Source organism: Bicyclus anynana, chromosome 21, assembly GCF_947172395.1.
Source record: "Bicyclus anynana chromosome 21, ilBicAnyn1.1, whole genome shotgun sequence".
Classification (NCBI taxonomy): Eukaryota; Metazoa; Arthropoda; class Insecta; order Lepidoptera; family Nymphalidae; genus Bicyclus; species Bicyclus anynana.
The window spans coordinates 13,760,016-13,776,475 of record NC_069103.1 but is presented as its reverse complement, the minus strand read 5'-3'; the positions used below and the strand labels follow the sequence as shown (position 1 = coordinate 13,776,475).

General features: G+C 36.7%; 1 protein-coding gene across 3 annotated transcripts in view; it reads right to left on the bottom strand.

Moving 5' to 3' along the window:
- The window catches only part of LOC112054666 (uncharacterized), a 37,914-nt gene extending 24,241 nt beyond the window's left edge, over positions 1-13,673 (bottom strand). For 2 of the 3 annotated variants that reach the window (XM_024094533.2, XM_052888040.1), the window contains exons 1-12: positions 13,441-13,672; positions 13,092-13,235; positions 12,625-12,780; positions 11,695-11,848; positions 7,295-7,414; positions 6,571-6,725; positions 5,292-5,399; positions 4,773-4,910; positions 4,359-4,491; positions 3,746-3,934; positions 3,305-3,396; positions 359-514 (exon numbers count right to left, since the gene is read on the bottom strand). In XM_024094533.2, the coding sequence (XP_023950301.2) occupies positions 359-514; positions 3,305-3,396; positions 3,746-3,934; positions 4,359-4,491; positions 4,773-4,910; positions 5,292-5,399; positions 6,571-6,725; positions 7,295-7,414; positions 11,695-11,848; positions 12,625-12,780; positions 13,092-13,235; positions 13,441-13,515 (1,620 nt within the window). In that variant the 5' untranslated portion in view covers positions 13,516-13,672. Of the gene's footprint in view, positions 1-358; positions 515-3,304; positions 3,397-3,745; positions 3,935-4,358; positions 4,492-4,772; positions 4,911-5,291; positions 5,400-6,570; positions 6,726-7,294; positions 7,415-11,694; positions 11,849-12,624; positions 12,781-13,091; positions 13,236-13,440 lie in introns of all 3 variants that reach the window. The other variant, XM_052888039.1, reaches the window with a different exon arrangement.
- Between the last annotated feature and the right edge of the window lie 2,787 nt (positions 13,674-16,460).

The window sequence follows — 16,460 nt, the reverse complement described above, 5'->3', positions numbered from 1 at the left end:
TAAAACCCTTATATTTCTGTTATCGAACCACGAGCATGGTTAATTTTTTACTTATTTTGAGTGAAATAATCTCCTGAATAATCGTGTTTCCTGACTATTTTAGTAAGCCAAGGTAATAAAAATTGTTTTTAAAATCTGTAGTTGTTTTTTTTCCACCGCTAAAATCGTAAAAAGTATATAACCATTTATTCTTCCAATCATTTAGCCTACCAAACGCAATCTGTCCCCATGACGCTTTAGTAACTGCAAATTTAGCAGCTCAGGCTCTCCTACTATTAGGTTTACGAGTGAGTATGAGGCTAGATCAAAAAGTTACATGATTAAAGGTTAGTTGTTGTAGTAATAAAAAATATATTACCACAACAACTCCAGTGTAGTCTTTCCCAACAACAGCCTGTTCGTAGCTCTGCAGCACTTCAATGCGAGGGTCCAGCAGGGAGGGCTTCAGGGTCAACGTCACACGGTTCTTCATATTGTCCACCAGCAACACTCGGGCTTTCACTACTTGACCCTCCTGTAGATACATTTCTGATATACTACCAAACATTTAATTTTTGATTTTATATTAAACATGGTTTCTGTTCCGATAGGAATATGAGGATAAAATATATCCTATAACACTCGGGGTTAGTGTAGCTTCCCAATAGTGAAATAATGTTTTAAATCGGTTCAGTAGTTTCAGAGCCTCCAATATTAGTATAGACTAGTTGACACAGCAAACATATTGCCTTATAAATTAAAAATAAATTAATTAAATAAATAAAAAAACCCGACTGCACAAATTATACTAAAACTGAAAAGAAAAAAAAACAAGCTCAGTCCAGAAGTGTAGAAAGCAATTAGAAAACAGTCGGAACCTATTAAAAATGTAGACGAAAATCATTCTATTCAATAGAATAGGTCCCGACTGTTCTAATTGCTTTCTACACTTCTGGACTGAGTTTGTTTTTTTTCTTTTCAGTTTTAGTATAATTTGTGCAGTCGGGTTTTTTTATTTATTTAATTAATTTATTTATTTCACACTTTTTAGTTAAGATAGATGGTGAATTTCGGATTCATTTGTTACATGTTACAAAGTACGATAATGTATACGTCCAACCGAGGTTAAGTAATTTATATTTAAAAAAAATCTACGGAACCCTCGGTGGGCGAATCCGACTTGTCCGTTTTTTATAATCAATATTATTATTTAGTCTATTCTATTTAGTATAGTTTATCTTCACTTCATAAACCTCGCACCCATAGTCATCCGCCTCGCGTATTTTGTTAGACAATAAATAAATAACGTTTTTCTAATTGTAGTTCTTTTTTTTAACATGGCCATGATATACCATTTTGAAATCCTCTCAAAAAGCCCTTGAATTTGATACCCATGTTGCAATATTAAATTTTTTTTTTTCACCTCGAGTCTTTAGCGTCTCACAGTCGTCTTGTTGGTATTTTTTAAATTTCACCTATCTAAGAACACTTGGGTTATCAAGACAAATCTAACGATATCTTAATTACGAAAATCTGTCCAGCGGTTTGGAAGATATGAGGTAATAAAGAATATTACATACATACATACAAGATACGCGCGAAAAACATAACCCTTCTTGCAGTCGGGTAATAAAAATGGGGTACTTCACGTAGAGGTATGAGAAATAGATAACAACCTATTCTTAAACTTACCGAATATGTATTGAGAGGCACAAATATCCGCCCTGTTTAATATGTCGCGAGTATATTAAAGTGGGCGGATAATTGTGCCTCTGAGTATATATATAAAACTTCATGAAAATCTGTAAAGTTGTTTCCATAAAGTATGGCATCTAGCACTATGACATGAGAATTTCATAAATGAACAAGCTAAGCTTAAGGGTAAACTTGATTGTAAGAAACTAAAAAACAGTTTGCTTACTCTACATAAAGAACCTCCTGGTTTCTGGTTAAAAATATTGAATACTAGCGGACGCCCGCGACTTCGTCCGCGTAAATTTCGATGTCAACTTTACCACTACCCCAACCCCACCCTACCCAACCCCTACATCTACCCTACCCCTACCCTACCGTACCCTTACCCCCACCCTACCCCTACCCTACACCAAACCTACCCCTACCCTACCCTTACCTTACTACGCCCCACCCTACCCCCATCCTACCCCTACCCCCATCCTACCCCTACCCCCATCCTATCCCTACCCTCCCCGTACCCTATCCCTTTCCTACCCCTATCCCACCCGTACCCCTATCTCACGCCTATCCTACCCCTACACTACCACTTCCCTATCCTACCCGTACCTCTACCCTACCACTACCCTACCTCTACCCTACCTCTACCCCTATCCTACCACTACCCTAAACCCGGCCCTAAACCTACCCTACCCCTACACTACCTCTACGCTTCCCTACCCGTACCCTACCCTACCCTGTAACTTCTCTATCTTACTCCTAACCTTAGCGAAATCGGTCCAGTCCTTCGAGAGTGGTGGTATGACCAAGAGAAATAGAGACTTCTATGCTAATAATATAAAGAGGTAAAGTTCGTGTGATCGTAGGAGGTAATCTCTGGATCTACTGGACCGATTTCGAAAATTGTTTTACCAATAGAAAGCTACGTTATTTGCGAGTGTCATAGGCTATGTTTGATCCCCATAATCACACGGGAACGGGAACTACGTAAATGAAAGCGCCGGGCGTCATATAGCGGAATTTCTGCGTCTTTTAGAAATTTTGTATTATCTCCGAAACTATTTAAGTAATTAACATACTGTAAAGGGCAAATCTTATCTCCATAATATCCTTGTGATTATTAAATAATTTATTTTAATAAGGATTAAAGTTTAGTTGTATAAATAATGACGTAAATCTAAGTATATAAAATTAATAATTTTTAAAACACAAAAGGTACTATATCTGCTGATATATAGAAGATAGATATATGGTGTCGCGGACTTTTTTGTAGAACTTTTAAAGATACATAAAGTCTCCATACATTAATTTCAATTTTACACAATAGTTAAGGCAGCGAATGCGAATAAGTCTGTTTAAGAGTATTTTCAGTCCGACCTGTATGACAAAAACTGTGATAACTCAGCTAATATATATGATACCAATATAAAATATAGCCTATAGCACTCCCCGATAATGTAGTATTCTACTGGTGAAAGAATTTTTAAAATCGGACCAGTAGTTCCGAAGATTACCCCATTTAAAAAATGTGACAAACTTACAAACTTACAAACTTTACCTCTTTATAATATTAGTATAGATTAAAAACTATTTAGAGACATGATCTTTGCAGCTTAGCATACATTATTATTACCTTGTATTTCTTATTTGATGATTTAGATTTAGTGGCCTTTTTAGGGTCGACAAAGATGCCTGACTCATACATGTGTTTTTGAGATACACCACCTGAAAATATGATTTTAAGCTTATTTTGTGGTTATTTAAACGGGTACATACCACAATAAAATGACGAGATTTTTAATGTCGATATTTATCGATAGTCGAAATATCGACATTAAAAATCTCGTCATTTTATCGTGGTATGTAGCCGTTTAAATAAATAATATTCACCTGAAAATATATTTACAATTTTTTGTATATTATTTGAGATTCTATTGTAAATATAAAAAATATATGTAATTCCCATGTTTATATATTTTAATTTTAACGTAATAATATTTAGAAAAAAGGACAAACAATACAATATCTACTATTAAGTACACTCAGACCCATTAATATAAAACATTTTGCTCACCAGTAACTCTGCCGACTGTAGTCTTAATATATTTCTCGTGCACTTGAGTAATGGTGGCATCAACTATATCGCCTACACGAAGCTGGGACAGTTTGAAATACTTCTCAGCGAGCAATGCTGCATCGTCACTGACAGAGTATATGTAGTCTGACATATTGTAATCTGTCACTCGTACTCTATGTGTGCTACCTGTGAAATAATGTAAAGATAATTTGAATAGAGGCTGAAAGAGCTGGAACTCAGAGCCATAAAGCCAATTTTTTAAAAAAATATTGAATAAGTATGTATTTTTTTCAACAGTATGTTATAAACATATATTGAATTTGGTTAATGGTTATAGACTTTAACAAAGCCTTTGATGAGGTCAACTATAATGAAAGGGATCATAATATACAGCATTTTTTTCCATCATACTTCATTTGGTTATCGACAGGGTTTACACAAACACTCACAGACATACAGAACCACAAAACGTAAAGATTCGATGAAAAGTCGATTATCTAAATACAGTGCAAAATGTATATTGTAAATGTATTTGTTGTGACTATCTAGTGGGAAGTTTTAATAGAAAATTAATACAAGTTTATCTTTGTTTAGAAACAATTGTACTCACCTATAGGATATGAACTAAGCAAGACCTGTTCATCAGTGAGATCTTCATGTACAGCGATCCTGTAGAGACTGAGCAGACCGAAGCTTCCTTCTCCTAACTTCATATAGACTGATCGTGCTATTATTTTTAGTACCTACAGAAATGAATGTATTTATTAACTATTATAGTTAAACTACTGATTAATTGAATATTTTTTTAATGTACTTGATAAGAGTACATAGAAAACAAAAAAATAAAGTGATTTTGTTAATTGTTTAAGTGGTTCCACAAGGTAGCATTCTAAGGCCAGTTTTGTTAAAAATATACATTGATGACCTTTTAAATTTAAAATCCTTTATTTAATTTAGGTGTTTAGCTTCTAGTATAATAGTACATAAAAAGGAAAGTTTTACAAGGAAGGAAGGTTTTACAAACCTGAGCTTCCTCAATTATATCTCCAGAACTGAACTTCTGTTCTTGCGTCAAATCAGGGTAAGTAGATTCGAAGATATTTCTCATTGTCAGGAATGGGATGTTGTTAGGTGGCACCATGTACAGTAATCGTGCTCTTATCTAAAAATATAACAATTTCATAAAATCAAACTAAAAATAGTTTGTGACTTTCTTCTCCATATTTTGTTGAGTACTTAATTTTTTACAAATCGTTTATCATTAATTACTGTATAGAACACTGAACAGATCACAAACAGTAATTTTATGTAAAAAGTTCATCAAATATTCCATCTATTGCCAATATCAGGTGTTTATTTCATTTTAATTCCTTTATATTTATTTTTTGTATTTTGTTTGCAATAAAGTATTGATTTTCAAATTTGTTTAAAAAAATGCTTTACAGTAAAAAACAGATTTTACACCAGCAAAGAAACCACTAAGTTTAATATGAGTTTATACTATGCAAATTAATATTATTACAGTGTTTAAAGTTTCACTTACCTTATGTCCTAGGCTTGGTTTTTTGTTTTTTACATGGTCTACTTGATATCTTTGGATATAAGCTGTAGTTTTGTCCAATATGTGTCCTTCTATACCATTGTCCAGAGGCTGAGAAATATTCATTAATTTCATATGACTATCTTTATATCAAGTAACATAAATAATTATATATTTTCGAGATATTTTAAATTTCAATAGACGATAAAAGACAGTAGATCGATTTCCGCCATCTGCACTATTGTCGTAACCACTAATAACACAGTTTTCCCGAGAAGATCAAGAACATGGGTCATATTTAAAACTAGCTGACGCCGCGCGGTCTCACGCGCGTGGTTTCCGTTTTTGTAGGAATACGGGGATAATATATAGCCTATACACTTCCTCTATATTCTAGAAGAATTTTTCAAATCGGACCAGTAGTTCCTGAGATTAGCGCGTTCAAGCAAACAAACAAACAAACAAACAAACAAACAAACTATTCACTGGTATGATAAAATACTTTTAAAACATATTTGCTACTAGTATTTTTTCTTAAAACAGCGGCTTATACATTACAACTATGTGTATCAAATGACTGTTTTTGATTGTTTTTGTGTCTTCCACTATTGGTTGCAACTACTAGGACAGCAACTTCTTGGTTAGGTGTTTACCATATCCAAGCATATAATCGCTCTTGGTGCAGGTGTCGTTCATGTACTAAAAATCTTATAGCGGCCTGTAGGTATAAGTTTTTTGCTGTAGGCTTAACTAATTGCATCCTAGGTTAGGAAAAAGGAAAAGAGGTTGAATGGAACGATGACCTCAGACAGACAGCAGGAGGCACCTGGAGAAGGAAAGCAAGAGACAGAGTATTGTGGAAGTGTCTGGAGGAGGCCTAAGCCCTGAGGACAAGCTGAAGAAATAACAATCACTGTCAATAAAGACTTACATTATATTTTTATTATTATAACAGACGCTTTTAAAAAGGTAAAAAGGCTGAAGTGGCGCTGGACCTGTGGTCAGATCCGCAAAAGAAAAATGGTCCAATGAGGTCATACAATGGTACCCCAGAGATGGGAAAAGGAGGTAAGGATGACCACACAAAAGATGGGAAGACGACCTGCCGAAAGGATGGCGAAGGAAAGCTAGAGACCGAGCAAAGTGGCAAAGTCTGGAGGAGGCCTATGTCAAACGAGCTAAGTCACCTCTGGTGTAATAGAAAGTAAGAAATAGTATTAAGTATAATATGTGTAACAGTCAGAGAATATAGAACTATTATATTATTAATTATAATATGTACCTTGTCAACAGTGAACTCTAAAGCGGTGCCGGGCAGCAATGCAGCGGGCTTTCGCTGCAGCGCTTTCTGTAGCGCTGCCAGCTCGCCGCTCAGCGTCACCACGCCGCTGTCCGCTGACACTGACTTGACCACCGTCCACACCAACATGCCCATATCTGTTTGTATCATCAGAAACGATACATATGAATAAAAATAGTGCTTTTTTCAAGACTTACGTTTGGGGCAGCTAGAGGGTTGAAGAATACAAACGCGATTAACTTAATACTCATTTAATAAAAAAATTTGTAATAAATTATAACTAAGGTGTGAATCGAGATCAGAGATCAATCTGAATTGACACATTATTACTAAGATCGGCAATCGATCTGTTACATTTTATAAGTAAAACTACACCTAACCAATACCTAAATGACTACTGATTATCGAGCAAGCGAGGCATTTGTCCAGAGCGGCAAAAAGCAAAAATGACTTATTCCTTAGTAGACTTGATTTTTACATAACAAACCAGGTTCAAAAAATATACTATTCTAACAATATACTAATATAATAATAAAAAGAAGAACTGCAAAATTGTAGGAATGGCCCCTGGTAAGTGAAGTCGTAGATCATTTTATACTCTTTACTAACATCAAAGAACTTTTTTCTTTACAAAGAAATAAGAGAGAAACAAAATATAATTTATAATAAATGAAATTACAATAATAAAATTGGAAAGAAAAATTACCATGTACAATATCTGAATTGGCAGACTTCTTAGGAAGAAAGGCCCGTGTGTTGGCTATCCCAATGTCCATCACATAGCCATGGTCTTCCACTGATGACACTGCAGCTTGAACAAGAGCTCCTGGGAAGGAATTAAAAGGTGAATTTCACAGTAGATTTTTTTCTAAGTGAATTTTCCTTTCTTTGCATACATTGCACTTGTTTGTATCTTGAAACTTGGCCAATATTCCTTTCTCTTCCACCCAAAAAAGACCTGATTTATTAATTAAATTGGGCATCGATTAAGGCCTATAACCTCCTCTCATAACCCTCATACGCACGAGAGCTTTTTTAACCGACGTTAACGTTAGATAAATTAACGTCCGTAAAAAATCTGTCAGTCTGCACGATAAAAAAGTGTTGTGTTTTGAAAACGCTGTTGTGTGAATATGTTGGGAACACATTTGTTGTGTTTGAATGCTTTTTTAACGTCCGTTAAAATAACTCTGCGTGTTAACGTTAAAATAACTAAATGTGCAAGAGTTTCAAGCAGTGTTGCATTTCCAATTTTGGGCGTTGGAAATAGACCATGAATTAAATTAAAAACAATATAAAAGCGCCAACGCTGGGTTATAACGTATCGCTTTTGTAACTCTCGTGCGATTAATGCCTTATGTATGCATGTTTGTATTAATATAATAAATAATATATTGTGCAACCAGTCAAAAAGACTATGAGCAGATGTCAACTAGTTTATTATTTTTACATAACAAAGTAGGCTCAAAAATCTATACTATTCTTTCTCTTCTTCTTGGTCGCATTCTTCATTGCTGAAGGTCGTGTCCGCACTGCAGTCCCTTCGATGCGTTGTTAACTATTCCCCTCCACACAGTCCGGTCTTCAGCTTTTTTAATGGCTGTTGTTACAGGGAGTCCAGTGAGTGATTTAACCTGGTCAGACCAGCGGGTAGGTGATCGGCCGCGTGGTCGTTTCCCTTGCACCTTGCCCACCACTATTATTTTATCCAGGTTATCGGGAAGGCGACGGGCTATATGGCCAAAGTAACTCAAGATCCTCTGATAACATACAGTTGAAAGTCTAGTGGAAATACGAAGCTGTTTCAGTATCGAGATGTTTGTTCTTCTAGCGGTCCACGGTATACGAAGCATCCGTCTCCAACACCACATCTCAAAGGCATCTATCTTCTTTCTGTCTGTGGCCCTTATCGTCCATGCTTCGGCGCCATAAAGGAAAATTGAGAAGACTAAAGTCCTAACGAGTCTCTTCTTGGTGTTATTGGAGACCCTTCTGCTTTGCCAAATTCTCACTAGTTTGGTCATGGCATTTTTGGAGATTTGGATGCGTCTTCTAATGTCCTGCTGACTTCCTCCCTTGTCTGACAGTAATGACCCAAGGTACACAAACTCACTAACAAACTCCAGGTCTGAGAGCTCTCCGGTTCTCACTACTTTCCCCGTTCTGTCGATTAGCATGACTTTTGTCTTTGACTTATTAATGCTAAGTCCGACTAACTCACTCTCTGCCTCTAGTTTGCGGAACAGGCGAGCAAGTTCCTGTTCAGATGCCGCAAAAAGCGTGGTGTCATCGGCGTACCGTAGGTTGCTAATCTTGACACCCCCAATGGAAATACCTCCCTCCCACGCTTCCAGGGTCTTTCGCATGATGTATTCCCCGTAGATATTAAATAGAATGGGAGACAGAATACATCCTTGTCTTACGCCCTTTCGTGGCTTAAAAGGCCCAGAGATTATGTCATTGATTCGCACCATGGACTCGCCTTCGCTGTATAGGTTCGCGATCAACTTAATGAGGTGTTGAGGAACGCCCATTTCCTGTAGTATATTCCACAGGCAATCCCATCTCACACAATCGAATGCCTTGGAGTAATCAATAAAGCACAAGAAAACGGGAACATTGAATTCTCGGCTCTTCTCTATTATTTGCCTAACGTTGACAATCTGTTCCCTTGTGCCCCGCCCTTTGACAAATCCGGCTTGTTCATTTGGTATTTGCCATTGTAAAAAGGACTGGAGTCTACTGTTAACTACTTAGAGCATTATCTTGCTAGCATGAGATATAAGCGCTACCGTACGATAGTTCCCACATTTCCTCGTAGAGCCTTTTTTGTGGAGAGGGAGAACCAAAGACTTTTTCCAGTCGGCAGGCCAATTGCCAGTTTCCCATACAAGGTTGCATAGATCTAGAAATAACTTCACACCTCAATCTCCTAGATGTTTAAGCTCTTCAGCACTAATCTCATCTACACCTGCTGCTTTATTGGTCTTAAGCTTGTTTATTGCCATCTTGATTTCGGACTCAAGAATCTTGGGTTCCCTACTGAAGATGTCTTCCCTTTGACCTTGCGCGTCCGGAGGCCGAGATGTTGAGCCTGCGTATAGATCCTCACAGTATGAACGCCACCTCTCTGTTACCTGATCAATTTCGGTCAGTAGTGAGCCTTCATCGTTTTCAATAGCCCAGGTCCTTGGTTTGAGCTCCTTTGTTATTTTCTTAATTTTCAGAAATAAGTCTCGTGTCTGAAAATTATGAGCATGGTCTTCGATATCCTGACAGATAGAATTCAGATAGTTGTCGTAGTCTCTACGGCATAAGCGTTGAACAGTCGCCGATATGTCGTGATATCTATGGTAATCAGAGTCAACTTTGCCTTTTAGCAGATCTTTTCGCTCTTTAATGGCCTTCCAAGTTTCCTCTGTTATCCATTCTTTTTTAGGAGCGTCTACCGTTAACTCTTGGCTATCTTTTCGAGCTGTGTTTATGGCTTCCTTTATTGTGTCCCAGTTGAGGTCCACATCAATATTGCAGTCTATGTTCAGGTTCGATACTTTCTCATCCATGCATTGGTTAAATACTGCTAGTTGGTTTCGGTCAAGTCTTTTTCGTGGTTTCCAGACTATTCGCGAGCACTTCTTTAATTTCAACGCTACATCTGCCACCAACAATTTGTGATCACTCCCACAATCAGCTCCAGGATAGGTTTTTGTATTACTTACACATGATCTCCATCTTTTAGCAATAGCGATGTAGTCTATTTGATTGCGTGCTCTATCTCCTGGCATTACCCATGTGTAAAGTCTTCTCGGATGATGTTTAAAGCAAGTGTTCATGATTGTGAGAGAATTCTCAGTGCAGAACTGCAGCCACATTTCGCCCCTTTCATTTCTTTGACCAAGTCCGTATCTTCCCACCACTTCTCTGAGATGTTCATCACTTGCAGTGTCTCCAACCTTTGCATTAAGGTCCCCAATTACAAGTGTAATGTCTCTGGATGGCAGTTTATTAAAGGTATCGTCTAGCTGAGCGTAGAATGCCTCAATCTCCGCCTCTGCCGATGCTGATGTCGGTGCATACACAACTACAAGGTTGACGCGACACGGTCTTGTATTTACCCTCAAAGTTATTATTCTGTCGCTCACCGGGTTGTATCCCAGAACTGACCTATTAATTTCAGGTGATACTGATACTGCAACTCCATTCTTACTTTCATTTTCGGGTCCAGAGAAATAGACAGTATAGCCATTCGCGGTTGAGTAGAGACCAGAGCCTCTCATATGAGTCTCTGTAAGCCCTAGTAGATGAACATTATAATGCTGTTGCTCCTTGTCTATGATCTCCTTTTTCCCTGGCTGAATCATTCCTCGGACATTCCACGTTCCTATCTTCATCTTCTTCCGTAGATGTGCGCTGCGACCCGATGATGCGTCACCAGTAGCATTCTGCCCACACTGTGCCTGGTGAGTCGCCCCAGTGTGCCCAGTAGCATATTTCACACCATGCGACCTGGGTTCGTCATGGCGCCGGGATACCGGGTCGCATATGTTCACTCTCTTATCTATGTTCATTTTCATGCGGATTTCATGGGAAAGTAGTGCAGTGGTTTCCCGTTGCCTTCTGCACCAGTCTTTTCTGGGATCTATTTAAATCCCAAGGTCGCTGCAGCCTCTTCTACTCGGTTGCCCAGAGTAGGGTATTAATGGCTATACCGCCATTGGTCGGTCGCCAGAGCCTCGTCCGTTGTCTAGCAGGGGACACCGCGTGCAGGTGAGGTTGACGTTTGGGGCTGACTAGATGGTGTTGTCATTCTCCCCCTTACCCCTTACTATTCTTTCAATATACTAATATAATAGTTTTAGGTTATATGTTGGTATGACATGAGTATCCCCCACTAGAGACATTTATTCAATATGAACATATATTCTTAATATATAAATGTCATTCATCATAAAATCTCGACAACTCGAAAACCGCTTGACAGACAAAGATGAAATTTGGCAGGGAGGTAGTTAAAACTTAGTAGACGTCTGTTAAGAACGGATTTTGCGATAGTTCCGGATTGACGAGATCTAAGGGCGTACAAACTGTGCAGGTGTCCGCTAGTACCTTTATGTAAGTCTTTGAGTGTTCTTGCACTGTTGATGTGCTGAGGCATCATAGTCAGCATCAGTTTGCTGCTCTCTGTCTGCACCTCGAGTACCTTCACCGCCACATACTGGCCCGGCCGGAACATCTGAGGTAACTCACACACTTGTTCTATCTGAAATATAAACCAGTGCATTCATCCTAATTATGGAAATAATATCAATATATACAGTGAATTTGTAATTTAGTACACATGTATCATATATATAGAAGTGTGATAGCCCAGTGCATAATATATATAGCCTCTGCCTTTGATGTGGATGGCGTTGGTTTAAATCTGGTCCGGGGCGTGCATCTACAACTTTTTAAGTTATGTGCATTATAAGAAATTATATATTATGTGTATCTAGCAGTGAAGGGAAGAGTTCGGAAATCTGCACATCTGAGATTTTTTGATTTTTTTATGTCTGAAGTCCCTGGGCGGCCTGTTAACTTCTGGAGCGAGATTGGTTGGCTCCAGTGACTCCAGTGGGAATCAGCACCAATTGGACCTACGTACAACGGCCAGCCCCTGGTAGCCAAGTGCAGTAAAGGCCCAGGAAAGAAGAAGAAAAAGAGAAGATGTTCTGTAGTCTACCAATCCTTATTGGGCTAAAATCAAAAAAGCCTAACCTCTCTTATTCTGAAGAGGAAACTTGTGCTCAACAATGAGCCGAATATGGTTAATGACTAAAATAATATTAAATATTATTGAAATAATAAAAGCTTTTTATTCCCATTTTTAAACTATTCTAACTAATCTATATATTAAATATTTAATTATGTTATGCACTAGTTAATAATGGGCTTATAATGACTAAAATGAAGAACTGAAAATAGAGTAGAGTAGAGTAAGACAGTTGTGTATAATACTTTATTATTTATGTAAAAAAAAAAAATAAGCATAAATACCTGATCATTAACATATGCTTCCAGCTGCTTGTTATATGCTTCACTGATATGACACGCCATGACAGTGCCTGAGCTACGACAGGGAAGTGATACATACACACAAGTGTCACTCACTGTGCTGACTCTGCCGAGGAATAATTGACCTTCCTTCATTACCTACAACAATGATTGAGAGACTGGGTAGAGATATCTATACTAATATTATATAGAGGAAAGATTTGATTGTTTGTTTGTTTGAATTGTATTCAAATCTTTCAAATCAAACAAACAATCAAACCTTTCTTTGTTATGAAATCAAAGTCAAAATTCATTTATTTCAATTAGGCTTAGTGTAACAAGCACTTTTGAAAAGTCAGGAACAAATAATATTGTTAGATAGTGATAATACTTGGTTGTACACTTAAAATTAGAGTTACAAGGGTTTCAAATGTGCTGTGTATAATATTAATATAGATATTTATACAAACCTTATAATTCAACCAAATCCCACAGGTTTTGTAAGAGAGATCCTCTTCCTGAATCAATTCATCTGATAAATATCCATCATCATCTTCTGACCTCTTCTTTGATTTTTTCTTTTTTTTTGCTCCTTGTTCGTTACCTCCTAAAAACTAAAAGCAAAAATATAATTCCAGAATTATGTGTTTTATGTCAGTTACTTGTGCAAGTTTTAGAGGTGCCTTGAATAAAGTCAATCATTCAGAAGAATTGATTTGTACAATATTTGTAAGCCGGCAGTTAGGAATATGAAAAAATCTTTGATTATATAGTGTACAATCTGACTATATACTTTAAAATCAAAGGAAATAAACTTACATTTTCATTTTGTTTAAAATATGTTGTGGTAGGTTTCTTGCCCCCTCGAGGAAAATATTCCTCAGTGTCAGCCATTTGTTACAATGTATTAGTTTATCACAACAACATTAACAAAATTCACGTGGTTTGTTCAAATTGACTTTTTAATAACACCACTGGTAAATAATATTTATGCAAAGCATGACATTTTAGGTTAGAAACATGTTTTTCTAATTTTCTTCTGAATTATCTATGGTCAAAAGTCAAATGTCAATGTCAATTTATTTTTTGGATATTTTTTTTTTAGTTCGAGAGCCCATGTCAAATCAAGTATGGCTGTGTTCCACTTGGCGATCAGCAAATTCTTTCATGATTCATTCATTGTTGTCAATTCTATTCAATTCAATTTTTATTTATTGCTTTTATTTGTGCCAACTGGGCACGGTCTATCTTGCCAGTGTCGAGTAGATGAAGAAGGCACGAAGGAGATTGTTCGGTGAAGGTGACAAGCTCAATTTTGAGGATATACTTAATAGTTAATATTAAATACTAGAGACCGTTGTCCTTGGAGGTCCGTGCTAGAGGCTATGTCCAGCAGTGGACGTCCATCGGCTGATAATGATGATGATGAAATACTATTTTTGTCAGGTCTTCCGTCTTATCCAAAAACAACACAAATAACATAATTATAATATCAAACAAAAAACATAAACAATTTACATATTATAAACAAATATTACAATTTGATCTTATTACATTCTACATATTTACATAAAAATCTACAATATGGACTAAAACATTAACAAACATTAATTAACACATATAGGACGAGCTACTTTTGAGGAAAGAACGTCATAGGATGAAGATAAATAAGTCTGAGAGTTGGGACAGTTAAAAAAAAGATGAGTAACAGTGCCTTCACCAAAACATACTCACAGATAGACTTATTTCTAATCCGGAGCTTGTTTAGATGCACAGGTGTACATGAGTGATCAAGACGTAAACGGGAAATAGTTGTTAGAACCCAAACATCAATCACTTTTTGAAAGAAAAACCACGTTTTGATATCTTGGTTGGATAGATGAATAATGTTTGCCTTTCACCAATTTTGATAAAATCCAAAAGGGCTAGGCCTAATCGAGTACGAACGATTTTTGGGCGGTAAATCCAAAAGTCGTTCGTACTCGACTAATACTAAAGTAGTGCAAACTATAATAAACCTTAGTATCCGTAAGTGGAACGTAACCAGAAAACATTTTTTCTTTTTTTTTTAAATTTATTTTACGGCTTTGGATAAATTCTTGAAGGAAGAGAAAACATGCATCTCTACTGTCAAAGAAAACGATAATTTCTTCATTTTTAACCGACTTTAAAAAAAGGAGGAGGTTACTCAATTCGACCGTATATATTTTTTTTGTTTGTATGTTCGCGCATAACTTCATCGTTTAGGACCAAATTCTGATGATTCTTTTTTTTCGAAAGGAGATATTTCGGTGGTACGGAAGGTATGGTAAGGAAACCAGGGGCCTAATTGTCTAACGGAGTTCATTGATCGTAAAGTTCATACGATCGGCTACGATCAACGATCAATCGTAACTTTACATTGGTATTGTCTAATTTAGTTCATTATATGAAGACCGGATGGTGAACGATGAACTGAAATCATTCATGAAGATTGCGTATTGTTTATGCAAAACGATAGTGAAACTATCGTTAATAATATTATCAAATTTACGTCAAACTTGAAAATAATGCATATATTTTAACAACGTTTTAATTATTTTACTTAAAACATTAAAGAAGCATTAATTTTTACGAAAAATATCTACTATTGAAGAAAATAGCGTGAGAAAATGGTACATGCAACTCAAGTAACAAAACGCAATTAACGAATTTAACCAAGGGCTATTTGGACTATTTGGTTATCTCCCTGTTGTCTGTGTTGGCTAGTGTCAAATTAACGTGATATCCTATTAGTCTGTTGTGAAACATAGCATATTAATAACCTGTGGATTAGAAATTTTAATTTATCAAAACAAAACAATAATTTTATTTTTCAGGTTAAAGAGTATATTTAAAAATTGAGCAAAGTTTTACTAATTTTTAGTGGTCTTATGAGCAAAGTTTACTTCGTTTGTGTTATTGTTACTCAAAACTATAAAAGTAAACAAAAAAGAAAACTACCTTTATCTACTTTTGTCGATGTCCATTTCTTAAGAAGTTTCTCATTAAAACAACCCATAACTCCACGTCCACGCCCATGGCAGAGCTAGGGTGGTTAGCGTAACTACAAGTGGTTAACTACAGTTAGCCAACTAAAGAACAATGCCCGATTAATTAGTGGTCGCGCTACTTATCTACTACATGTCCCTGCTGCCAGTTATAGCAATAATTTCTTTGTTGGGAAGTATTTAGCACATCCTGGCTGCGCAAAAGGGGAGGGTGGGCATTACCTCTGTCTCTTAAAAAAGTCCGCATGTTATTTTTATCCCAGTGTTAATCTCTAAGTCTCTTATGAGTCAGCACTAATATAGGTTTACCTAAGTGTGTGATGAGTGACTTCACAAGCAGACTTATTATTAAAGGATTTGAACAGTTCTTTAGGGTGTTTTATTCCTGGATTGCTTCACCAGCCAACAACAGTGTCATAATAACAATGGGTCCGCAAATTCAAACCATTCAAAATCCTCTACTGAGAGCAAAATGTTACTCTTATTTTTTTATTCTTTACAAGTTAGGCTGAAAATCCACAACCCTTTCAGTTGCTACATGTCATCGCACCGGAATGCTAAATCGCTTGGTCTCAGTTGGTCCAGCCGGGGATCAAACACAGGACCTCCGGAACATTAATTATCATTAACATCTGATAGTGGTATATTATACATTATCACCATAATATTACCAATCCACATTGGAGCAGGTTTTTGTTTTATTCTTTACAAGTTAGCCCTTGACCACAATGTCACCTGATGGTAAGTGATGATGTAATCTAAGATGGTAACAGGCTAACTTGTTAGGAGTAGGAAGGCAATCCCCACCCC